The sequence below is a fragment of the Bufo gargarizans genome, chromosome 1 (genome assembly GCF_014858855.1).
Source record: "Bufo gargarizans isolate SCDJY-AF-19 chromosome 1, ASM1485885v1, whole genome shotgun sequence".
NCBI classification, from domain to species: domain Eukaryota; kingdom Metazoa; phylum Chordata; class Amphibia; order Anura; family Bufonidae; genus Bufo; species Bufo gargarizans.
Window position 1 is genome coordinate 288,900,599 of NC_058080.1, and position 26,413 is coordinate 288,927,011.

The 26,413-nt window shown below is 46.1% G+C and overlaps 1 protein-coding gene across 1 annotated transcript; it reads left to right on the forward strand.

The window, feature by feature from the left end:
• The first annotated feature begins 125 nt into the window (after window positions 1-125).
• On the forward strand, window positions 126-24,710 carry SARAF (store-operated calcium entry associated regulatory factor). The gene is made up of 6 exons (XM_044304495.1): window positions 126-280; window positions 2,345-2,523; window positions 12,105-12,522; window positions 14,502-14,628; window positions 15,705-15,808; window positions 24,276-24,710. Exons 1-6 carry the CDS (start codon window positions 205-207, stop codon window positions 24,299-24,301), a joined length of 930 nt encoding a protein of 309 aa, XP_044160430.1. The 5' UTR covers window positions 126-204; the 3' UTR covers window positions 24,302-24,710.
• Window positions 24,711-26,413: the final 1,703 nt, after the last annotated feature.

A 26,413-nucleotide genomic window follows, 5' to 3' on the forward strand; every position in this document is an offset into this window, starting at 1 on the left:
CTGCCTAGCCCTCAAACCCTGCTTAGTTTTTTTTCCCCCCTTCCGTATAACTTTATTAACTAACGGACAAAGTCACGATAACCACGCCCCCTTGTGACGCTCGACCAATAGACGTTTGACAAGCTGCAGGTAGAGGAAGTAGGTGACTGATGTAACTCTGGGTAATGCGACATCTCTGAACTGAAGGCGATCGTTACCGGAGCCATGGCTTCTCTAGGACTGATGCTTCCCTTGCTTGCCGCCATACAGCTGTCGGGGGTCTGCGGATGGAATCAGCATGGTAATGCTTGTGTGGGACATGACCCCAGAAAGTTGTCACTCAGCTTTCCTGGACACGTGAAGCTGAAGTTGGTTTCTTATGTTGGCAGTGTGAGATCAGTGGGCCCAAACTCATTTAACCCTTTAAATCTTCTATGCCAACCTTGGTGCCCATTGGTGTGCCAGTAATTATTATTATTTATTTTATTTTTTGCTGCTTTCAACTGATTTCCCCTAAGGACATCCTAAATTCATTAACAAAAAAAAAAAAGTAAAAATATAAACAATTTGACCACGATGACTTTCAATTGTACGGGGACTGTCAGTCCGAGAAAACAGACCAAATATTTCTTTACACCAGTTATTCACTGGCTGTCCAAAAAAAAGAAAACGGACGCATGAATAACCCCATAGGGCACCATTGTTTTTTAAATGGATGTGTGAATGTAGTCTGTTAAGGAAATTATCCAGCTTTTCTGAAAGTGGATATAAAATTTATAAGATGTTTTTCATTTTCTCTGTATATGTGATATAATGTGGTGACATTTGAAAAGAACAAGCATAAGCTAAAAAACCTATAGAAGTGAACTGTGTGTGTTAAAGGGAACCTGTCACCGGGATTTTGTGTATAGAGCCGAGGACATGGGTTGCTAGATGGCCGCTAGCACATCCGCAATACCCAGTCCCCATAGCTCCGTGTGCTTTTACTGTGGAAAAAAAACGATTTGATACATATGCAAATTAACCTGAGATGAGTCCTGTGCGTGAGATGAGTCAGGGACAGGACTCATCTCAGGTTAATTTGCATATGTATCAAATCGGGTTTTTTACACAATAAAAGCACACATAGCTATGGGGACTGGGTATTGCGGATGTGCTAGCGGCCATCTAGCAACCCATGTGCTCGGCTCTATACCCCAAATCCTGGTGACAGGTTCCCTTTAAGATAAGATAACATTTGTACTACTCCTGGGAAATTATGCCTCTCTTGCTTAAAATCTAAATCCATTAGTTAACACATTTTTGTAAAAGTGAAACTTGAAAAATAACTAACCAATCAATAGATGGATTCAAAAGCCATTATTGAAATGTCTGTAAACCAATCATGTTTTACTTTGAGGGGTTACACCCTGTGAACTGTGTATAAATAAAGGGTGCAGGACACTTTCACTTTAGGGTCCTGACAAGGTTTTGAACTATACTCAGACTTCTGTCATTTTCCTCCGTCGACGTCATTCACCTGAACACGAGGCAACGATTATCACGTGGCTGACCCTTGGCCTGCCGCAACACCCCCAAAGGTGGCCACTGGCAATAACAGTGGCTAGCCATATATTTCCATGCAGGTAAATTCTGGTTTTACATGGCAACCATACATTGGCCAGGCCTGGAGGTAGGAGAAGTTTGCTGACAGATAGCGACTCTTCACTCTGACTCATGAGGGTTGAGGGTGAATAGTAGAGACTTCCCTTGCTAGGATGTCAGTATGCCCTAGTAGGGATCCTGTCTTAAAGGGGATATCTCATGACTAATGTAAAAAATGAAAATCAGACATCATAAAGTACATGACAAGCTCTCTCTAACAAAGCTAGAACCAGCCCTGTACCTCACATGGATCCAGAGATCTCCCCATTCATTGCTCCAATTGTTCAACTAGATTAATTTCAAGCTGTCAGCTTAGGGGGTGTGTCCTTTCTCAGGGGTGTGTCCTGTCTGCTTCAGCTGGTGGCAGTTGAAGGATGGAACTGAGCACGTGTGTCCACCTCAGTGAGCTAGACAGAGAATTTAGAAAAAGTGGCGCTATACAGATAGAATTTATAGAATATTTCAGCGGCTATAAAACATTTTTAATTGCATGCGATTGCAAAAGAATTCCCATCAAGGTGCTGGTTTGAAAACCTTTCAAATATTTTTGAGTGGAATAACCCCTTTAATCAGCCTATTCAAATATTCAGCTGTGGATTGCCTAATGTGGATTTCATGTATGTTTTACAGATTTTCTTTAGATATTTTTTTTTGCTGTACATGTTCTATTGATTTTGTTATGTTAAAACGATGAAATAAACCAAAATGTTTATTATTCCAGAGCGTGTTTTGCTGAGGGAGGTCCAGGCTATCACATTACATGCTGACAGATACACCAATGCACGGCGTGCAGCTCCTATTCCACAGCTAAAATGCATTGGAGGTAGCGCTGGGTGTAGCACCATGATACCGCACGTGGTGCAGTGTCACAACAGAGGATGGGATGGCATCGATGTCCAGGTAAATTGTCTACTGTGGAGATTGTGGGGAAACCAAAGTCCCCAAAAGTACACTTTTATTGGAAAGGTAGTGCACATATAGATCCATCTGATGGAAAACTATTAGGTACCTAGCGGCAGATCTTTTTAGATTTGAATTGCCTCCTCACTAAAGGAACCTGTCATATTGAGCCAGCATGTTATAGAGCAGGAGGAGCTGAGCAGACATATTCTTTTATGGAAGGAGATTCAGTATAACTTGTAACTTATTACTGTATTTTTCACCCTATAAAATGCACCTGCCCATAAGATGCACTTAGGCTTTAGAAGAGGAAAATCAGACCCCCAATGTTAATCAGACCCCAATTAGACCTCAGATCGGACTCCCAATGTTAATAAGACCCCCAATCAGACCTCAGATCAGACCCCTATGTTTAGAAGACCTCCATTCAGACACTCAGATCAGTCCCCCAATGTTAGGACCCCTATTTAGACCTCAGATCAGACCCCCATGTTTATAAGACCCTTATTCAGACACAGAGGATGACCCGCACTAAGGGCAAAGCAAAACTTGCAGGTACACCAACTCCTTCACAGACGCTACTGGAGATATTCCGACTCACCAGGAACACCATCATGGTGGACCTAGTGGCGTCCCCTGCTAGCCCTGCCTCCTCGACAGAGAGGCTGCAGCCCCGGAACAAGGTCAGGCGGACCTATACAAGAATATGGAGAGGAAATCTGAGGATCGGGGGCCTGCCAGAAACTTTTTTTCTGATCTACCAAACACCCTGCTCACATTATTTGAAGCGCTACTTCCCCAAGCTGAAGCGGGCCAGCTGAGAATGGATAGGGTCCACAGGGCGCTGGGTAAACCCCGCTCCCCAGATCTACCGAGAGACGTTGTACTGAAATTCCATTACCCAGAGGTGAGAGACCAAATCCTATCGGCAGCCCGGAACTTGTTCAACTTACCTGGTCTTCCATCAGTCCATCCTTATGCTGACCTGGCTCCCTCAACGCTCCGTAGACGCAGAGAGATGAGACCGGTGACACAGGCCCTGCAAAAGGCATAAGTGCGCCACAGGTGGGGGTTCCCTTTTGCCCTCCCCTTTCAACTGAACTCTCGCACCCATATGATGCACTCTCCATTGGAGGGAATCGAAGTACTTCAGTGTGCGGTAATCCCACTGGAGCACCCACCTCCATCTACAGCACCGCCTAAACCTCAGTGCCCAGCCAGAGTCTGGACCAAAGTACCAGTTACCACCTCTTCGGCATCCCGTTCTCCTGTTTCCTGAGCGGTGACCCTTGAAGATCATCGCACACTCCACCAAGACTACAAATATGAAGAGCAGACTAAGCCTACATGGCCTGACACAAGTCTACCTTTTCCTTCTACCTCATGGGACCTACCCACTTCTTTATTTTCCTCCTTCTAACTTATTCCTATGCAGGGATTCGGTGTGATGGACTTTCATGTTGCTCTCTACTCTGAGGCCATCTGGGGGTGTTTGGGCAGCTGGTGATGCTCCCGGCCTCCCTCCATTTAGCACACTCTTTCTTGCTGGCCTAGATAGGCATAGCTGCTTACCTGATTATTTAGTGTTTATGATCACTATGTTAACGTTTTATTGTTCTACTGTAAACCAGGGGTGTATGTTCCTTAAAATAATCGCAGGTCACAGATGGGGGTTGGCTACAGGTCGGCTCTTGTGGGAGAGGTCGGCGGGCGCCCCTCCACATCCAAGCTCCTCTGTATATTAATATACTATGTGTAAAATCCTCACTCATAATGTAATGGGATTTAACTCCCAACAGAAACGTAAAATGGCTTTTTCCACTTACCTAAAACATGCGCCTGACGTCCTCTGTCTGCAGGAGTCGCACTTCACTCCCACCTCTCACCCAAAATATATACACCCTCAATACACTAGATTCTTATCTTCCACATATCGTTCTAAAAGTAGGGGGGTGGTCACTATGCTTAAAAACTCATTCCCATTTGCTGTATCTCAAACTATTATTGACCCCCAAGGTCGATATGTGATTTTGGTGGGCACTTATAGGGATGATATTTTATGTATAGTTAATGTATATGCCCCAACTGAAGACCCCATCCCCTTTTTTCCAAAGTGGGGCAGATTATTGAATCCCTCACTTACCATAGCCTTATATGGTGTGGGGACTTCAATTTTGTCCTCAATCCTATTTTAGGCCATTCCTCTCCTCCCCATCATCCCCGCCCGATCTCTCATTCAGCCCAAATACATTGAGTGTTTGAATCTCTCTCCCTAGCTGATACATGGAGAGAGCACAATGGTTCACAAAGGACTTATACCTACTACTCCCCGACACACTAGGTATATACACTTATTGATATGATCCTTACTTCTACATCTAGCCTGCCCTATTTATTATACTCTAGGCATATTGTATCATCTTGGTCTGATCATGATGCGGCTTTGGCGGAGTTCGCCTTCACTGGCCCTAGTCATGCTCCGTATTCATGGAGACTGAATGTGTCTCTTCTAACCCGCCTGGCACTATATGATCAACTCCAAGCTGAGCTGCAGACCTTCTTCACTGAAGAACGCTACACCTGAGGTCAATCCTATGTTATGACTTACTCATAAAGCTTTTATTCGGGGCAGACTTGTGGGAGTGGCATCCTGATTAAAAAAGGAACGGGACTCTGCCCAGATAGCGCTGGAGGCTAAACTAAGTAGACTAATATGAGCACTTAAGCGGAACCCCTCTCTCTACCTTCTTAAATCTGTAAAAGATACTAAATTGCAGCTGAATATGCTGCTTTCCAATTGCACAGAGAAAGCTCTCCGATGGACTGCCTCCTACTACTATAAATATGCTAACAAACCCGATAAGATGCTTGCCCGGCAACTGAAAGCTAAGCAGAGGATTAATCAGGTCTTCCAAATCCGCACCAGAAATGGACGTACTACTTCTATCCCTGATGCCATTTATGATACATTTCAGGCTTTCTATCAGCAATTATATTCCAGACCCCCAGCAGGCCCTGGGATCGCGGAGGATTACTTACTAACATCAATCCCTCTCCCTCAGGTTTCCCCTGATGCGCTGGCCAGCCTCTGTGGAGAAATTACCGCAGAGGAGGTGACATACACCATCAAAACTTTGAAGTTGGGTAAATCCCCGGGACCAGATGGGTTATCTGCACTTTATTACAAAAAAATTGCCCCTTTCTTAACCCCACATATTGCCCAATGTTGTAATCATCTTCTACAGGGTGCCACACCTCTTTCGGAATTTCTTTCTGCTAGGATTACTGTAATACCTAAACCAAATAAGGACCCTTTGTTGCCCTCCAATTACAGGCCCATCTCTTTTACTTCAATTTTGGCTCGTTGCCTTAACAAATTGCTACCAGACATTATATATAGAGACCAGGTCTATCCCAGGCAGAGAGGCCCCAGATAACATCAGAAAAATCCTGAATATAATCGATGAGACTAACAGACCCATACCCCCTTGGCCATCTTGGCTCTTGACATTGAAAAAGCCTTTGATACCTTGGATTGGGATTATCTCTCCAAGGTTATGAACCCATGGCAATCCACATCAGATCTCACCCTGATATTACTGGGCTCCCTGTGGGAGGTCTAGAGCATAAAGTAAGCTTATTTGCTGACGACCTCCTTCTTTCCATCACCAACCCTGTTATATCCTTCCCATCCTTATTTAAGGTGTTGGATTCGTTCTACACGGTCTCAGGGCTTTCTATTAATCATACCAAATCCAAGCTTCTTCTTTGTAACTTGTTATCCCAGACTACATCCCTCCTATCACAAAAGTTCCCTTTTCATCTCAGACATAATTTCATTCCGTATCTGGGAATATCTTTGCCTAACAGGTTGGAAAGGTTATACAAAACGAATTACCCTCCCCTGTATCTAAAAATTAGAGAGGACCTTAAAGCCTGGAGATCCCTCCCAGTATCCTGGGTAGGTAAGATTCATATTGTCAGAATGGTGGTCCTCCCCAGACTGCTATATTTATTCAGAACTCTCCCTGTACCAGTACCTAGCTGTGATCTAAACGTTCTACAAACTGAGGCCCTGAAGTTTATATGGGCAGATAAACGTCCACGTATAGCTAGGAAAACAATGTGTCGCCATAAGTCCCAGGGGGGTCTCTCAGTTCCTGACTTCCTTAAATACTACAAAGCAGCTAGGCTAGCTCAATTGTTCCTGACTCACCTTGAACCTAAAGAGCACCCGCTGTGGATCTCACTAGAACAGTCATTATTCACTCCACTGACGTGGAGGGCCGTGGTTTGGTCTTACCTCCTGTTACCGACTACTTTATGCACTAGGTCACTCTTGTCTCACTACTCTTTACTTCTCTGGAGGTCGGCTAGATTAAAATTATCCCTACAGTCCAAAAACTCCCCGTTAGAATATATTTTGGGAAACCCTGCGTTCCCACCGGGGCTGCAGGCTCACACATTTAATTGGTGGAGATCCAATAAGCTCTGCTCTTTACACAAGTTTCTGGTCAGAGGTAAACTAATTTCGTTAGCTGACTTTAAGGACAGATATAACTTCCCCACGAGGGAAATGTTTAATGCTAACCGGATCTTCTCTTTTTTTTACTCCCTTTAGACGTCTAACGGCTCTTTTTGATTTCACACCCTTTGAATGCTCTGTAACTTATTCTTTATACAAACAAGGTCTATTATCCAGGATGTGTGGGACACTTAAAGGATAACTGTCATATTTCTATTTAGTTGCTAGTTTATTACAGCTAGGCATGTACACCTGAGTTAGTCTGTCAATGATTGCTAAATGATCTGTAATTACCTTATAATAACAGCTTTCATTAATGTCCTCTGTCCCTTTCCACTGCTCCCTTAAAGACCGTTGCTATGGCTCATCTGTCTCTGGATAGGAAGACAGAGGGGCGGTCCTTCACACTGCATGCCTGCATTAGGCTTCAGAGTGAGGAGGCATGTGTAACAGGGCGCCAAAGGCGCACTCCGTCTCCCATCAGCCGCAGACCTGCTGCTTAGCTTCGGGAGCGAGGATCTGTGTTTGGCCTTGTTCCCAGGGCGGCTTTGCTAGCTGGGAGGCTCCCTGCTCCTAGGTCTGCCTTGAGCGCCGAGCTGATCACTCTGTGCTTGACTTGTCTGTCTGTCAGTCATGTGACGCTGGCCTCACTCCCCACTATAAATACAGGCGGCCTGCTGGCTACAGGTTGCCTGTGATTTTCGTCCTATAGGCTGTGTACTTTATTGTTATTAAGCTACCTCTGGAATTGAACCTCGATCCGCCTCTTGACAACTCTTCTGCCTGCTCCCTGTACCTTGACGCTACCTCTCGGATTTTGACCTCGGCTTGTTTACAGATTTATCTTTGCCTCTTACCTTGTTCTGACGTGACCTCCTGGACTGACCTCGGCTAGTTGACCAACCTCGCCTTCCGTTTTTGTTCTACCTCTTGTCCACTTATTGTAACTTCTCAGTGGCTGTCTTCTTCCCTGCTGTCTCTTTCTCTCTGCTTGCACTTAGTAGGTTAGGGACTGTCGCCCAGTTGCGCTCCATCACCTAGGGCGGGTGGTGCAAGTAGACAGGGGACTGGGTGGCAGCTCAGGGGGTGCACCTCCGCTCTATCTTGATTCCTGTGACTCTACCCGTGACAGCGTGTCTCTCAGTAATCCAATCTGATTGGCTGGCAGGAAGCTGCTGGCTACAGCAAGTTTGTATGTGACCTGAGGGAATGCAGTTTTGGCCTCGGAGAACTGGCAGAGGAGCCATCTTGAGAAGATCCTCATAATGTAGGATTTCAAACAACCGTAACTAAGGGGAAAACTCAAGGAAAACAGTGGTAAGTGAAGAAACTAAAGGTTGCTTTGTGCATAATGCTGCTGCAGCAGTAACATATGCTAAGATAGATTTTTTTAAATTCAAATATGACAGTTATCCTTTAATGGTGTAACGGAAGGATCTAAACTACCATATATGAAAGCATTGGAGGAGAACTTGGAGGTAGAATATTCAGCTTCTAGGTGGTATCAGCTCTTCCAGACTCTCACTAAGGGATCTTGGCAGACCACTCTAGCAAAAACATCAATAAAGAGATTGCATAGGACCTACATGATCCCAGCTAGACTACACCGCATATACCCTGAGGTCTCTTCATGGTGCTCCCAGGGATGTGATGAGGAGGGCACAATGTTTCACATATGGTGGGCCTGTCCAATTGTGAGGAGATTCTGGAGCCGAATATGCACTCTATTATCCTCAGTGTTGGGATGCCTCTATCCTACGTCTCTGCCCTTGTCTCCTGGGGGACAAACCCTCTTGGTTAACTTATGCCAAATTTAAGTTATCACAATATATACTTTTAGCAGCTAGAATCCATGTAGCTTTCAAATGGTGGTCGACTTCACTTAGTTTTCAGGCAGCACTGGACAGAGTCAATGGGATACTTTTTTAGCCGCACAGATACCTTTTGTGGCCTTTGAGAAGTTCTGGGAGCCCTGGTTGTCCTCCTCCCATTCTACTGTTCTTCGTTATTGTATTACCTTAAAACGTGCTTCCTTTACTTTGTGCCACCTTACCATCTACATATACTAGCCTTGTCTGGTGACTTGCATAAATACTGAACCCCGTTATTTCATTCAGTACAACTGTATGAAAAAAATCTATATACTGTGCAGCCAATAGCAGACTTATGGAATTATATACATGTAGTAAGATGTCACTTACTAATATATTCTAGCTGAGAGGCCTCTGTAAGCCATGCTCCTGGTGCTTGTGTGACATCCTGTACTCTGTCAGCGCACCTAGACACTGTAGTAAACTGCCAAATTTTGTGCAATCTGGCACATTTTTACCAGATCTAGTTCTCGCGTAATTCTCTGCACCTAGCTTGAGACGGTGGCGTGGCTTAACAGAAAGGGGCATGACCTAATGTGTGCCATTTAGCACCAAAATTCAATCTCAAAGTAAGCTAGCCAATAGTTGGTATAGAGTCAGAGAAAAGTGTCTATCCCTGCAGCAGATTTATCTTCCAGCCTGATCTCCTGTGATAAATCTGGTGCAGGCCTAGACAGCCTGTGCAAGCTTACGTCATCTACAGGCGTAGTAAGTCCGTCCTATGGTTTTCTATCCCCACCTCAAAAGCTGAAGGTTTCTCATCACATGCCCCTTATGTCCACTCCTCCCTGTCTGTCTACCTTCCTGTGGCGAAAATAACCTCGCCACTGGGTTTTGGAGGGGCCTGTTTGCCAGCCTCTTGTCTCAGGATTGGTGGATGGCAGCGTTAAGCTTCAGCTCCTCCACACTTGGGCACAAGAAAGCTAGCAAGACCTTTACAAAAATGGTGAAATATGGCAGAGATAGAGGCGCTGACCCTTCTGAAACGCCGAAATCGCACAAAGGGCAGCAGGAAATGCGACGATTCTTCAACAAGAAAGCAGCACACTCGCCAGGCTTGAGCACTAAGATGGCGGCGGCTACAGCGCAGGCTGAGGAAGAAGACGAGTCGGAAGCCGAAAGCCCTAGAGGAGAGGACACAGAGACCCAGGACAGCTCTCCTGTCTCTAAAACCTTCTTAACCAAGGTACTGGGGCAAGCGCTCGAGAGAGCTATTAAACCTGTCCTTAATGAGCTATCAGACATTAAATCTGATTTGAAGCAAATCGGTCACAGGGTGGAAGTTTTAGAAACAACAGCTCAGGATGTTGTAGCGCATTCAGCAGGCATGGTGGAGCAGCAGGAGACGGAACGTCCGCATAAAGGGCCTACCTGAATCCTGGGCGAATGAAGTGCTGCGCAAAGTAGCAATGGAGATTTTTACCGATTTGGTCGGCCAGGATGCGGCCTCGTCTATTGTAATTGAGCGGGTGCATAGAGTGCTTAGACCGGCTCCAAAACCCTCTGAGAGACCCAGAGATGTTGTATGTGGCATCTTATCATTTGTTGATACAGCTCGTATTCTAGCTGCAGCAAGAGAACGAGACCGGATCCTATATGAAGGGGCAGAAATAGCTCTTTTCCAAGACATTGCACCCTCCACCTTAGCAAAACGCCGCATCCTGAAACCGTTGCTGGATGTCTTGTAAAAAGTCAAAAGCTACCATACTCTTGGTTGTACCCATTTGGTCTTTCCATCCTCAAGAACGGAAAATGGATAACAATCCATACACCGGAGGACTTAAATAAAGCGTGGTCGCTCCTGGGCCTTCAACCTATAGAGATTCCTACCTGGATGCCCATAGTACATCCAACATCACTTCCACACCTACCGAAAATGGAGCCCTGGAAGAAGATTCCTATCACCAAGGCGAGCAAGATAATGAGAAGCGCGAGTCGTCCATCTTCACCTCCGCCGTGATCAATCATAGTAGCAGGCGAATAGTTAGACCACTAGTTAGATGGGGCCACTTTACCACACTTAACCCTCCTGTCTGGTATGGGTCAGAGATTTGGGGAAGGTCCTAAGGTTTAAAAGGTTAACAAATGGCAATCTGCCATGTTGTATTAGGATTATGGCCCATACTAACTTTGAAGGAGAAGACAGACCAGCCGCACAGCTTAAATCTGTGGAACTGTTTTGGGCAGGAAAGCCATGCTTGCGGCCGGCCAAAGGTGACTTCCATGGAATTCGGGAACCCCTGCTTGGATCTGGGTGATTTTTGGATATGTTGTTCACCCAGATCAGAGCTATCCATAGATGTATACATTATGGGGATAGGTGGGGTTTTGAGGTGGTTTCTGTCTGTGAGTGATTAAGTTAGCCCATTATGTTGGTAATTGTATTTTGTTGATTGCGTCAAAGACAATGCCAGTGTGTTTGTTGAATAGGGTTAGTTTTGTGTTTAAACTGTACAGGATTGGCTGCTATGTCATGTCCTCGGTATGTCATGTGTATATAAGTCAATGCTATGTGTTTGATAAAGAGTTCCTGTTTTACATTCAACATAGAGCCTCGTCTCTTGTGTATGGGAATTTCTATATCCCCTCCCCTGGCTAGAACTCCTAGCTCTTGTAAGAGCTGTTCCTGGTTCCTGTGGTGGTTTTGGTGTAGAGCGGAGTGCTTGGAGTCCTCGGGAAGCACTGGGAGCATCCATCGACGGAGGTACCCGGTCGGGGTGCTAGGAGATCCGTTACACTTCCCTCCCTGTCTCAGGAAGGATCCTGTTTAACATGCTGGGAATCAAAAAGTGTGCAGTGAGTAGAGGAACGGCAGGGCAAACAATTTTTGTTTGTGGAGATACATTGTAAGTACAGCACTACTGTACCCCTTGTAATAGAGGGCCATGTAAGCAGGTGTAAATAAAGGCGACGACTGTGAGAGGGTAGAGGAATCATGGGAACTGTAGTCCTTTATATTGGTAATCCTGCCCTTAGCAAGCTCTGGCAGCATGAAAACAAATGTTTGGCACTGAGGTGGGCAATATAATGTATTTTTTTTCTATGGAGGCTTTTCACACACATATAGGTACTTTTCTAAAAAAAATAATAATAATTTAAGTATTATGCATTAATTACCGGTAATCACATTTTTGACCCGATTTGGGAATTCTGTGGTCTCAATGATATTTCTGTTTGAATTTCAGTGGGAATGCAAAGTGGACATGGACAACTCCTACAGATTTGGAAAGGTTGAAGTAAGCTGTGAGGGCTTTGATTATCCTGAAGACCCATACATACTTCGTGGCTCTTGTGGGCTGGAGTACACTCTGGAACTAACAGAGGAAGGAAGGAAGGGATCTCAAAGTGGCTACAGTTCAACAGGATTTGGCTCTGGCTTTTTCCAAGGGAAATCAAATAGCTGGAACGCTGAGCATTCTGATGGCAGTGGGGTCATTGCCTTTTTGTTCCTCCTGGGGCTAGCTTATGGTGTGTACAAGTTATTTTTGAGTGGTCCTTCAAGTCAGCAACAGCATCCTCACCCTGATAATTATGAACATGAACATCAAAGCAACAGCCAAACTAGCGCACCTCCGCCTCCAGGTTTCAAGTCAGACTTTACTGGTAAATGTTTTAATTTATTTATTTATTTATTTATTTTTTCCTAGGAAGGCCTAGAAATGCATTAGGAAAAGAAGACGTGCCAGAAATCTAACTGACTTTGTTGGTCATCAGGAGCTTCAGAAGCAGACGGGTTTAGAGGATATTTGCACCTTGCAGGCTATTGCATTTCAGATATATTGGAGCAATAAAAATGACTGTAAGGGTGTACAACCTCTTTAACCATATTCCTACCGGCGCATTACTCTATAGATCGACTTTAAAGATGGCGCCCACTCCACAGTGGAGCAAGTGCTATAGCTGGGGGTAATGTCTGCAATCAGCAATAACGTTGATTGCAGAAATGTAAACACTTAGATGCTGTAGTCAATATGTGACCACGTCTTCTGAGAGATAAAAACTCAGCAGCGCGCGCTCCCAGGTCTGATCAACAAACAGGGGAGCTTTTGGTTGAAATTGAATATCTTGCTGAACCAGGACTTTCAGAATTGTAGTTCCTATTGAGCCCTGCAGGTGGCAGGGTTCCATAAGAACATAGCAATAGCACATTGAATTTCTTTACCAATTCAATGCAATTGATTGCTTCTTATAGTCACCTAGGATGACTTAAAAAGGTAAAAAAAATATATATATAACAATTCAAATCATCCCATTTCCCCAGAAAAAAAATAAACTATAAAAACAAACAAACATCAAAGGCATCACTGCATCTGAAGACATCCGTACTATTAAGATATAAAAATATTTATCGCATGTCATTTTTTCATCCCTTCACCTCCTCCCAAAATTTTTATAAAACGTGATCATAGACACCCCAAATGGTATCAATAAAACCTACAGATTGTCTTGTAACAAAATGAGCCCTCACACAGCTCCTAGATGTAACTGCAAAAAACTTAGGCTACTTTCACACTTGCGCTTGATCGGATCCGTTCTGAACGGATCCGATCATATTAATGCAGACGGAGGCTCCGTTCAGTACGGATCCGTCTGCATTAATAACTTAGAAAAATTTCTAAGTGCGAAAGTAGCCTGCGCGGATCCGTTCAGACTTTCAATGTAAAGTCAATGGGGGACGGATCCGCTTGAAGATTGAGCCATATGGTGTCATCTTCAAGCGGATCCGTTCCCATTGACTTACATTGTAAGTCTGGACGGATCCGCACGGCCAGGCGGACACCCGAACGCTGCAAGCAGCGTTCAGCTGTCCGCCTGGCCGTGCGGAGGCGAGCGGAGCGGAGGCTGAACGCCGCCAGACTGATGCAGTCTGAGCGGATCCGCATCCATTCAGACTGCATCAGGGCTGGACGGAAGTGTTCTGTTCCGCTCGTGAGCCCCTTCAAACGGAGCTCACGAGCGGACAGCAGAACGCTAGTGTGAAAGTAGCCTTATGGAGGTCAGAATATGGAGATAAGAAAAAAATATTTTTTCAAGATTAAAACACAAGAAAAACTATATGCATATGGTATAGCTGTCAGTTTTAATGCACAGGGAACGCAAAACAAAATCCATAAAATTGTGGCGGCATTGTGTATTTTTTTCAGTTCCACCCTATTTAGATTTTTTTTTGCAGATTCCCACTATTTTATATGCAATATTAAATGGTGCCATTATAAAGTACAACTTGTCTCGCAAAAATCAAGCCGTAAAATTAAAAAAGTTATGGTTCCAGAAAGGCTGGGAGTGAAAAATGAAAATGCAAACATGGAAAATCTTCCAGTAAAGAAGTGGTTAAAGAGATGCATTGTTGTTTTGCTTACTCACCATTGCTTACTGAGATAGAGCAGTGGAGGGCAGTTTCTGCCAGGATAAACTGCCTCAAATTCAGAGAAAGACAATTTTAGTGTAAAAGCAGTGAACTAGAAGTACATCAAACTATTCAAAGATAACCCACATTTAATGTAGAGTTTTCCTTTAATATTTGAAACATTGACAGCAGACTACCTGTATATTTATTTTTAATCGAATTTATTTTTATTCAGGTGCTTCATCTGGATTCAGTAACTTTGGAGGGGCATCGTCCTTTGGTAGCCATGAAAACCAACGTCCTGGTTTTTGGACTGGTTTGGGAACTGGTGGTGTACTTGGTTACCTGTTTGGCAATCGACTGTAAGTGTTAGACAGACGTGTATGTATAAAATTCAGGAGATGATCCCCAACTACAATGTTACTAGATGATGTACGAATTGCATAATAGATAGTAAAAATCCCATCGTAAAAGTACCCAAATAATAATAAAAAGCATTTAAATATAAAAACTTACTGAAATCATATAACAGGCCATGAATAACAGACACCGCCCTGTGATATACCATCTTTCATTAAAGGGCACATTGTCGTATTCTGCCCAAGATGAGGATCACAGACTGTTCTGCAGCGGCTCTGGACTCTGGCGGATCTACACAGCTCTGTACGTAGCTAGTCACTGAAGCACTGCTCCCATTTAAGTGAAGGGACGCCATCCACTACACAACAGGCACAGCGGTGTAGTTCTAGTGCCGGATCTACTGCAGAACAGCTGATCAGCGGGGTGCACAGTGTCTGACCCCCCACTGATCACATAGTGGTCTTCTATCCTGAGGATTGGACAAGCCCTTTAAGTTAATAGTGTCCTGTTGTAGATCAGAGCTGGACCCGAGGTGCTCAGCTGATCGATGCAGAAGCTCCTATATCAATGGGGCTGTCAGTGAAGAGACAACCCCTGTTACTAGATTATGTGGGTCGGTGAATGATGCAAAAAAATAAAAATAAAGGAAGCATTACTCATCCCACTGAGAGTGCCCCCTTGCTGGTCTGGAATGGACACATAGGACATGGCAGGAGATGCCTGCTCTGCAGTCAGTGTACCAGTGGTGACCCGCCTCAGCCACTGATGGGCTGCCTAGGCATCTCCTGTGTCTTTTACTGGGACCAGTGAGGACCCAGTAAGTGTTGGAATGGTGGTGGCAGGGGGTATAAGAGGCGTAAAGCTTCTTTTAGGTTTTCACACCATTCTGTCCCATATTTAATAAAATACACCCCTTTGAACTCTATACCATAGCCAGGTGCAATTACTAATGAATAATCTGTATGTATAGACGTGTGTGTGTATATGTATGTATATATATATATATATATATATATATATATAATTTGTTTTGGCTGGAATACAATCACCATGTTATATATATTTTTCCCCCGCTTAGGTCTAGGACACATTACTCACCATATACACCTAATCTTAACACGTGGAGTGGGTCTTCATTCCGTGGCCCGTCAGCCCACAGCTCTGGTGTCAGAACAGCATCAGGTAAGATCAGAATATTATCACAGGCTCAGTAGTGAAGCATGACCACTACCTCCCCCACTGGAGAGTTGCTTCAAAAATGTCATTGCGGTCCATATCCCACATCCATGGATGAGATTTCTTAAATACTGCGCCCCTTCCCACCACTTGATGTTCGCTTTCCACTGGTGGGGTTAAAAAATAAGAAAAAATAAATCCTTGACTATCCTTTCCGCTCCTCTTATGGTCGCCAATTATTTATTTCTCACTTGATAACGTTCCCGCAGATCTGCAATCGGGGAGATTCGGGGGACGCCATACACATTAGGTGGTCAACAGCTCTGGGTGGTATACATTTAATAGGAGCTGGCGGCTTATATAGGGAAAACGTCAACAAAATCCCCTTTCAAATCTGAAAGGGTACCCTGCTAACCGTTAAAAGGCAGCAGGGCCGTAACTCCTCACTTGCAAGCACTGCCACAGTCACTGCACTTTACATTAGTTACTGTGTGGAAAGGGTTAATTCTTCGCTGCGACGTAAAGAAATGTTATTTAGCGCATACATCTGGTGTTAGGAGCAGGAGGCATCCTCTATGTATGTAGTGTATTTCCTGTAGGCAGCGTGCTTCCAGTGGTGTCTCCTCAAGTGAAGATAATGGTGAGCATTTCCAGAGAGGCCGCTACATGCCACATGTCATTACAGGTCACTGCACCCATCAGCTTGCCACCAACCAAAGCTTGCCACTGGCTCGGCTGTTTGTCCTGTCACACGGAACCATTGAAAGTACTCGCGGCAGGGACAGTTCACCCCATACTGGGTGACAACCACAGTGTGATCACCACATGATAAAGTAATACTTGTCTGTATACTGGTTCCAGTATTTACTGGGCACCAAAATAACCTTCCTTAGAACCACCAGCCTCAAAAAAAAATTATGTTTACAACTATTCCCCCCCCCCACGGTCAAAAAAGAAAGTCCATGAACTTGCATACAGTTGGTAAACCAGACCTCACTACCTATGGTCACAGGTATTATTTCTTACAATTAAAGGCCTTATCTGGGCAATAGATATTGATAACCTGTCGTCAGTATCAGATTGGTGGGGGTCTGACTCCAGGCACCCCCACAATCAGCTTTTGGAAGGGGTTCTCTGCAAGCGCTACGTCCTCTTCAGTCCTCGTCCTACCTGCAGTGTAATTATAGTTTCCTTTCCTATTCAAGTGAATGGGACAAACAGCTGTGATTGCACTGTGCCAGCACTCCAATCTACACTGCGTGCAGGTAAATATTGAAGGGGACACCGGGGTGGCGGGAATCGGACCCCCACCAATCTGATACAGGCCTACCTCGGAACCTCATTTTACCATCTATACTCTATATGCTGTATTATAGACTATTGTTGTTCATGGCTGCATTGACACCAATCTCCAGGATCTCCCACTTGCTCTGATCTGTGTTCTAGGAGGATTAGTCTGTACACCATGCACTAATATAGAAAATAATTGACAGGATGCAGGGTAGCAGAGAGGGTCAGGCTGGAGCAGCTTTGTTTCTAGAGATTGGTTTGTGAATTGCTCCCAGTAACTGCCAGCAGAAGTCTCAATGCAGCTCTGGAGTATGAGGCAGGCTGTGACTCAGGATCAGTGCAGCTCTGGAGTATGAGGCAGGCTGTGACTCAGGATCAGTGCAGCTCTGGAGTATGACGCAGGCTGTGACTGAGGATCAGTGCAGCTCTGGAGTATGACGCAGGCTGTGACTGAGGATCAGTGCAGCTCTGGAGTATGACGCAGGCTGTGACTGAGGATCAGTGCAGCTCTGGAGTATGACGCAGGCTGTGACTGAGGATCAGTGCAGCTCTGGAGTATGACGCAGGCTGTGACTGAGGATCAGTGCAGCTCTGGAGTATGAGGCAGGCTGTGACTCAGGATCAGTGCAGCTCTGGAGTATGAGGCAGGCTGTGACTCAGGATCAGTGCAGCTCTGGAGTATGAGGCAGGCTGTGACTCAGGATCAGTGCAGCTCTGGAGTATGAGGCAGGCTGTGACTCAGGATCAGTGCAGCTCTGGAGTATGAGGCAGGCTGTGACTCAGGATCAGTGCAGCTCTGGAGTATGAGGCAGGCTGTGACTGAGGATCAGTGCAGCTCTGGAGTATGAGGCAGGCTGTGACTGAGGATCAGTGCAGCTCTGGAGTATGACGCAGGCTGTGACTGAGGATCAGTGCAGCTCTGGAGTATGACGCAGGCTGTGACTGAGGATCAGTGCAGCTCTGGAGTATGACGCAGGCTGTGACTGAGGATCAGTGCAGCTCTGGAGTATGACGCAGGCTGTGACTGAGGATCAGTGCAGCTCTGGAGTATGAGGCAGGCTGTGACTCAGGATCAGTGCAGCTCTGGAGTATGAGGCAGGCTGTGACTCAGGATCAGTGCAGCTCTGGAGTATGAGGCAGGCTGTGACTCAGGATCAGTGCAGCTCTGGAGTATGACGTAGGCTGTGACTGAGGATCAGTGCAGCTCTGGAGTATGACGTAGGCTGTGACTGAGGATCAGTGCAGCTCTGGAGTATGATGCAGGCTGTGACTCGGGATCAGTGCAGCTCTGGAGTATGAGGCAGGCTGTGACTCGGGATCAGTGCAGCTCTGGAGTATGAGGCAGGCTGTGACTCGGGATCAGTGCAGCTCTGGAGTATGAGGCAGGCTGTGACTCAGGATCAGTGCAGCTCTGGAGTATGACGTAGGCTGTGACTGAGGATCAGTGCAGCTCTGGAGTATGAGGCAGGCTGTGACTGAGGATCAGTGCAGCTCTGGAGTATGACGCAGGGTGTGACTGAGGATCAGTGCAGCTCTGGAGTATGACTGTAACGGGTTTCCGAAGGTGCACTCGGTCCCCCATTAGCCGCAGACCTGCTGCTTAGCTTCGGGAGCGAGGATCTGTGTTTGACCTCGTTCCCAGGGCAGTTTTACTAGCTGGGTGGCTCCCTGCTCCTAAGTCTGCCTTAAGCGCCGAGCTGATCACTCGGTGCTCGACTGGTTGGTCTGTCGGTCATGTGACGCTGGCCACGTCACATGACCCTCACTCCCCACTATAAATACAGGCAGCCTGCTGGCCACAGGTTGCCTGTTATTTAGGTTCCACCTGCGATTTTGTCTTCCTGGCGTACTTACCTCCTGCTGAATTCCTGACCATCCTCTGCTGCTCCTTGTGTACTTTGCTGCTCTCCTGGTATTCTGACCCCGGCCTCCTCCTGACGATCCTCTGCTGACTCCTTTTGGTACTTCATGTCTCTCCTGGTATTTACGACCCCGGCTTCTCCTGACTATTCTCTGCTTGCTCCATTTGTACTTTGTAGCTTTCCTGGTATTGACTCGGTCCGTTCACGTTCTGTTGTTTGTCTGTCTGTCTGTCCTCCCTGCACTTATTCTAATCTAGGGATTGCCGTCCAGTTGTCCCCTGTCATTAGGACTTGCGAGGCAAGTAGGCAGGGCCAGGGGTAAGGGTGGAGCGCAGTGGTCACTTCTCTCCCCCCTTGTGTGTGTGTGTGTACGCGACCGTTACAATGACGCAGGCTATGACTCAGGATCAGTGCAGCTCTGGAGTATGACGCAGGCTGTGACTCAGGATTAATGCAGCTCTGGAGTATGAAGCAGGCTGTGACTGAGGATCAGTGCAGCTCTGGAGTATGACGCAGGTTGTGACTGAGGATCAGGTGAACGTAACCTGGCACATCTGCCCACCGATCTAAGTCAGCCGGACGGCAGTACGTCCCGGTTGGCCGTGCGTCGACTTTATGTCCCGGCTTTGCGGCCTACTGGAGCGCAACTTTCATTCCGGTTATGAAGGGGGCGGGTTCGTCCTTCAGGCGCGAATTCTCTCTGCCTAGCTGTCCCCCTCCCCAGGTGCCCGGTGAGCTCCGCCTCCGGTCTTCTGAGCCCGGTTACCCCTTCATGGTAAGCCGCATTTTTGCAGCCGGCACAGGATTTTCCAGTGTCCCCTTTCTGCAGACCAAATACCTTAAGTTTAAGAAATTTAACCCCTTCCTGCCTCTTATTCATTTTACGGGGGGCATCACAGGTAGTCCTGCCCCCCTCAGCTCGCATCACTGCAGGACCACCCTGATGGTGTGATACCAGACTGGGCCCATGTCCTATCCGGACAGTGGAGGATTGCTCACAGTTCCCAATCCGCCCTCCGGGGCCGTTTGGTTGATAAAGGACATCTGAAGAATTCCCAAACCACCCTTCTGGGTTGTCTGGTTGATATGCCACCACCTGTGCAATCCAGTGGAGGACCTCTGTAATTCCCAATCCGCCCTACGGGGCCGTTTGGTTGATGATACTCCACCTGCGCAAATCCAGGGGAGCACATCTGAAGGATTCCCAATCCGCCCTCTGAGGCCGTTTGTTTAATAATCCGCCTGCACAAATCCAGGGGGGCACATCTGAAGGATTCCCAATCCACCCTCCTGGGTCATTTCCTGGATATTTCTCCACCTGCGCAATTCAATGGAGGACCTCTGGAAGTTCCCAATCTACCCTCCTGGGTCGTGGGTTGATTAAGTACCGCCCACATAATCCAGTGAGTGGTCCAGTAGAGGTGTCGATTTCACCTCCTGGGTGGTTTGATTGTTATATCACCACCGGCACAGCCTGCAACTGCCATGGCTAGATGCTGAGAGGTAGAACTGCACACGAGCAGGCCAGAGCAGGACATAATTCCTCCTCGGTCTCCTCCGCACCTCCACCCTTCCTCAATAGGGTTATATTCAGAATACCTCCCTTCCAGCAGGGGTTGGTTCTGAGGGAAGGGGGGATCAGTTCTGCGGACTCTGATATGAATCCAGTTCAATCTTCTGATTGCATCCATACTGACCAGCAGTATCCCCCTTCCTTAGGCAGCATTTGCACTACTACTGGATAGGTGGACTGACTGCACTGGCACTGGTCTCAGTGCCAGCCATTCGCGTCCCCCCTTCCGTAGTTGACGGAATTGCTGTTCCACTGGGTACAGTACTGGCCGTATGCATTAGCCTTTCTCATAGGAGACGTTGTGGCACTATCACTGGTGGCAGTGTTTACCGTAAGCATTCTCCCCTTACATAGGTGGAGGAATTTCTCTTCCCACCGGGTACAGGACTAATCATATGCATTACCCCCTTCCATAGGGGCGTAATTCTCTACCATTGGGTTCAGTTCCTGCTGGGTGCATTACTCCCTGCCATAGGTTAGGTACTTGTGCTAACTCAGGATACAGTACTTCCTATATATTTTTCTCCCCTTCATAGGTGGAGTAATTGCTCTTCCATTGAGTGCAGTGCTTACCGTAGGTATTACCCCCCTCCATAGGAGGGGTAATTACACTACCGTTGGATACAGTTCTGATTATCTCGCTACCCCCCTTCCTTGACCGGAGGATTGTGCTACCACTGAATACTATTCAACAGTCATGGCATTACCCCCTTCCACAACTAACGGGAAATCACTGAGCATCTTTGCATGCTTTAATTCAACTAAGCCACGACGCTAGATACCTTTGCTTCCTTCATAGGTGGGCCGTAGCAACAGTCGTTACCGTTGGTGCCTTGTACTCTTCATCTAGTAGTGTATGGATACTGTGTCTACTCCCATATTGTATCCTTACTTTTCTTCCGGTGCTGGTTGGGGGCGCAGATATGTGGACCTTTGTTCTCTCAAGGGGGTCACCCAGCAACACTTAGGTGCCCTAGAGACCCCCATCCCCCATGGGCCTTCACCGTTCAGGTCGGTCATCAGTTGGTCCTCTACAACATGTGGTGTGCACGCAATTATACAAAGTATTGTGATTACGATCCAGCGAGCCCAAGGTTGCACTGACTCTTTATTCTTTGCCACCACTCTTCCTTATCTAGGTGAGGGTGTTTTGCTGGCACTCTGCAATGGCTACTATGGCGTGTTCTTCTAAGCAGGGGAAGTTTTCACACTAGGGCCAGAGATTGTACTCGCTGCAGGGGGACAGCCCCCCTCAGATAGGGGTTCTACCCTGGCACTGCTTCGGCGGTTGCTCCTGTTTAGCCCCCTTTTTAGCCGGAGTGCCTCAGGATGGCTCTACTTGACTGAGACAGCATGGTCCTATGCTACTTCTGGGTGTCCTTAGGCCTCTCCCTCAGTTTTACGCTGGAGGAGCATGCTGTAGCTCCTACTGTACAAGGGGTATTTGCACTTCCACTACATGCTAGGGTTCCTACTGTACAGTCCCTTCATCAGATGGCGGTTTCTTCTGACTCTGAAATTGGTATCCTCTACGGTGTGGCCTCCTCCTCAGCTGGAGTATTGCGTTAGCATTACTCTTGTGGCTTCCCTTGTATGGACGCCTCCTCAGGCGGTGTATTGCATTACCGAGAGATTCTGTAGAGTGCCAGTCTCTATGGCAATGGGCTTTTGCCCTGGCCTCTTAATGGTCTACACTTCTGTTAATTGACCGTTGCTCTGACAACTGTTGTTCTTGTATCGTCAACTCGGGCTTTGCATTGACGTAAATGCCATAGCTATCAGCACCTTACTTTGGGTGCGCTCTACTGGGTAGCTTAGTCCCTGCGGCACTCGTCTACCACTACAGTGATGCCTTTCTTCAGATATGATTACTGTCTGTGTCACCTCAAGCCCATGGTGGTCATTTCTTTCACTGCTCATTCCGGGGGTGGACTATGGGTCCCCCCACGCCGGGCTGAGCGGGTGTCTGTCACGCCTTGCCACCACTGGTAGGGGTTTCGTTCCTGGAATGGAACACCCTTTTCTTTCCTGTCCTTCCTCTAGCTGGATGGCTGACCATCTTCCCCTTCTCTTATTTTGGTCATCTGCCCTTCCTGGCAGTGTATACGCATGGTCAATATATGTCACTTATGGGGCTTTCCATCACCGGTGATGCTCACCTCGGTTCTTTGCTTCTACCTTTATCCGAGGTATTGGTTCTTTGGCCTGCAGTTGGGCATGCCTGGCTCAGGAATTTTTTCTTTTTTTTTTCTCAGTAGTTTCTCAAGCAGCTTCTCTCGCTAGAAGTCTCACCACAGGCCCGATGGCTCGAGGGGCATTAGTCTACCAATTTACCACTTCCTAAAGGGTGTTCTTTTAACCAGAGGAGGATCCTGCGGACCTGGATTTTGGTTCTGTTTCCACAGTTGTGGCCAGCAGCCGGCTTCGTCCCGACGACCTGTGGATGGCTGGAGGCGTTTCAGTGAGAAACAAGCCCTCCCTCTGGGACTTCTTCTTCTCCTTTTTATTTCTAGGAAGGCGGCATTCCGGGTGATGGGATCTTCCATCCAGCGGCTTTCCGAGTTGATAGCGCCTTCTTGTACGTACATTTTTCCTTTGTCATTTGCATCAGGCAGTGCTCCGCCCAGTATCTTCTTTCTTGCAGAAGGTAGTCGCCACTTTCCAAGTCATCTCAGACATGGTTTTCTCTTCTTTCTCTCTCGCATTTTAAAGAGCGGGCTCTCCATCAGCCATCTAATTTGGCCTCTGAGATTTGCTGGTCCATATCTAGCGCTTTCCGCTGTACGGACTTTTACCTGGTTCTCTTGGAGGTCCTTGTCATAGCTGACGACTTCCAAAGGGATGTTTTTCCAGGGATGTCTGCCTGACAGTTGCTTCCTAGGACGTGGCACCGCCCAGCGGAGTCATGGTCTGCCCGACCAGCGGTCAGCACTTCTCGGGTTCATCTACTCTAGTCATTGCTTCTAGAAGGCAGCGTCTTGGTCTTCCGGCACGTTCACTGAGTTTTACCGGGTGCTTTCCTAGGCATCGACGGATGCTGCTCCGAGCAGCAAGGTCTTGCAGGCGGCAGCGGATTACGCATCCTCAAGGGCGTTTTTCTCCATGGGCGTGTGATTTGTTTCCCTCCCCATGGACTGCTTTAGGACGTCCCACCGTCCTGTGTCCCCCAATGTTACGAGCCAGAAAACAAGATTTTTGTATATTTACCTGTAAAGTCTCTTTCTCGCTTAGTTCATTGGGGGACACAGGACAGTGGGTATAGCTGCTTGCTGCCACTAGGAGGCGATACTAGGCTGAAAAGTAATATGCTCTCTCCAGGCTGGAGGGGGTATAGCCTGCAGGGAAGGAGTTATCACTTTTCAGCCTAGTGTCGCCTCCTAGTGGCAGCAAGCGGCTATACCCACGGTCCTGTGTCCCCCAATGAACTACGCGAGAAAGAGATTTTACAGGTGAGTTCACAAAAATCTTGTTTTTTAGGGTTACAAAATTTTATATACTGTATATTATAATATATAATGTTTTTTTCCATTGTTCCCCTAACTGCACAGACGTGGTGCTCTATATGTAATTAAAGTACATTAATGGCAGTGAAAATATAATAAAGGCCTATTAAAGTAAAGGGTCATTCATCAACATGACTAACATGCACCCTGTGCCCAGAGAGCTATGGTGTAATTACCGGTCCTCTAGAGGAAAATAAAGAGGCTATATATTTTTATAAATGTATTACTTGTTTTATTTTTTTAAGGTTTCGGAGGTACAAAACGGAGATAGATGACTGAAGAACATTGCACATATGAAGAAGAATGGGATGAAGAGAGAGAATAATAAACCTGTGTGTCAGGAAGATTTACACAGCGGGTGTTTGTAGCTTTGTGTGATGGTTAATTTTAATGACATTACCTGATATGTATGGGGTGTCTTTTTTTTTCTTGTTTGTACTGTGAAGTAGAGGAGCATATACATAAGAACCTACCTGCTGACAGCATACCTACTATTGAACATACAGGAACATGCGTACATTTCTGCACAAAACACAGTGAAGTTTCTGGAGTCATGTTGAATACATTGCAGAACTAGGTCGTCTTCAGATGAATATGAGATCCAAGTCTATGAATACTGTAACCCTCATTAAAAGGCTTTTACTTGCATTGCCCTTGTAATAAAACATCTATTCTCATGACTTTATGTTGCACCATTCCTTTATTATTCCTTCTAGAAGTTATGAATACATTAGTAGCAGTTTGCAGTGATAGTCCAGTTGGGTATTACTAGTGGGGAGTAATTGATTTAGTTTATTTTATACTGTAACTTCTGAAACAATCTTGGAAAACCCCTTTAAAGGGAACCTGTCATCAACGTTATGCTGCCCATACGAACGGCAGAATAAAGTAGAGACAGGTGAGTTGATTTCAGCGGTCTGTTATTTATAAGATAAAAGTAAGAGGTTGCCGAGAACCAGCATCACAATCATTGCAGACTAGGCCTGGAAAAGAGTCCGGCCACCTGAGAAGAGTCCTGGTTATTCATGGACTCCTGCCCACCTGCTGATGATTGACAGTCTTCTACCTAGTTTTCTCCCTTTCTCTCTAGGAGAGAACTGCAAACCATCAGCAGATGGATGAGAGTGCAGGAGCTTATGAATAACCAGGACTCTTGGACTGGGCTGCAATGATTATGATGTTGGTTCTCAGTAACCACTTACTATAATGAGTGGCACACCGCTGAAATCAGCATTTCTGTCACTAATTTATGCTGCCCTCAGTGAGGTCACCATAAAGTTGATGACAGGTTCCCTTTAAAAGAAGACCTGTCACCTCTCCTAATATTTAGTATAACGTTTTAGTATATAATTGTATTCCACATGAAATGAGAATTCTGGAACATCTTTCTTATCACTCTGTGTTATGCCATTCCTCTATTAACCCTGCTAGATGTGTATGAATAAAGGTACAATTGGGTGTTACCATTTGGAGGGTGTCCATGCACAGTCTGGCACTATCCACTCAGGGCTGGCAACTGTGCAGAGACACACTCCCAACATCCAGTAGTACCTTTAGTCATAAGCTTCTAGCAGGAATAATAGGAGTTAATCACATCATACCGGTATAAGAAAAGGTCGTCCAAAATTGAAATGCAAGTAGTTATTTAAACAAAAGTGTCAGGAGAGCTGACAGTCTAGTGTTTAGATTCTGGTGCAATGATGTACCTTAAAGGGTTCTCCGTGAATGATTTTAAATGTCCGCCAGCAACCTATCCTAGAATATGAGCAGGACTGGCAGAGCTGCCTAGGGGGATGAGATGCACACTGCGCTCTGGCACTTGCATATACTACATAGTAGTGAGTGTTCCTGCCAGGCTGCTCAGCCATGATGACATATCATAGGCAGGATCACATCATACTATGTATTGTAGAGCAGTGTAGTAAGGCCCTGCCCCCCCACCTTCCTAGGTGTGGCAACTAGTACGTCTCACATTCTAGGTCAGGTTACTGGTGGCCAGTTTAAACCATTCCCTGAGAACCCCTTTAACAACTTTGGGTCACTTGACCACAGAAGACAATGTGCGGACACTACTGTCGATCATACAGTTTATATTTCAGTTTAGAACAGAATAGCTTCAGCAGGCTTTCTTTTCTCAGAAAACCTTATTAAAGGTGTTCTCCAGGGGGGAAAATTCTTTAGTGGGATTAAAAAAAAAAAAAAAAAAAAAAAAAAAAAAAAAAGGTGTTCTCCAGGGGGGAAAATTCTTTAGTGGGATAAAAAAAAAAAAAAAAAAAAAAAAAAAAAGGGATGCTCGCCTTCGCCAATTTCTGCTTGTTGTGATCCTCCTTCTCTGGTCTATACCTCCTGGAGTGCTCAGCCAATCACTGTACATTGTGGTGAC

Coding starts and splice junctions, on each gene's coding strand:
- SARAF (XM_044304495.1), top strand. CDS start 205: ATGGCTTCTCTAGGACTGATGCTTCCCTTGCTTGCCGCCATACAGCTG. Junction 281..2,344: donor CTGCGGATGGAATCAGCATG/GTAATGCTTGTG, acceptor TTATTATTCCAG/AGCGTGTTTTGCTGAGGGAG. Junction 12,523..14,501: donor TTTCAAGTCAGACTTTACTG/GTAAATGTTTTA, acceptor ATTTTTATTCAG/GTGCTTCATCTGGATTCAGT.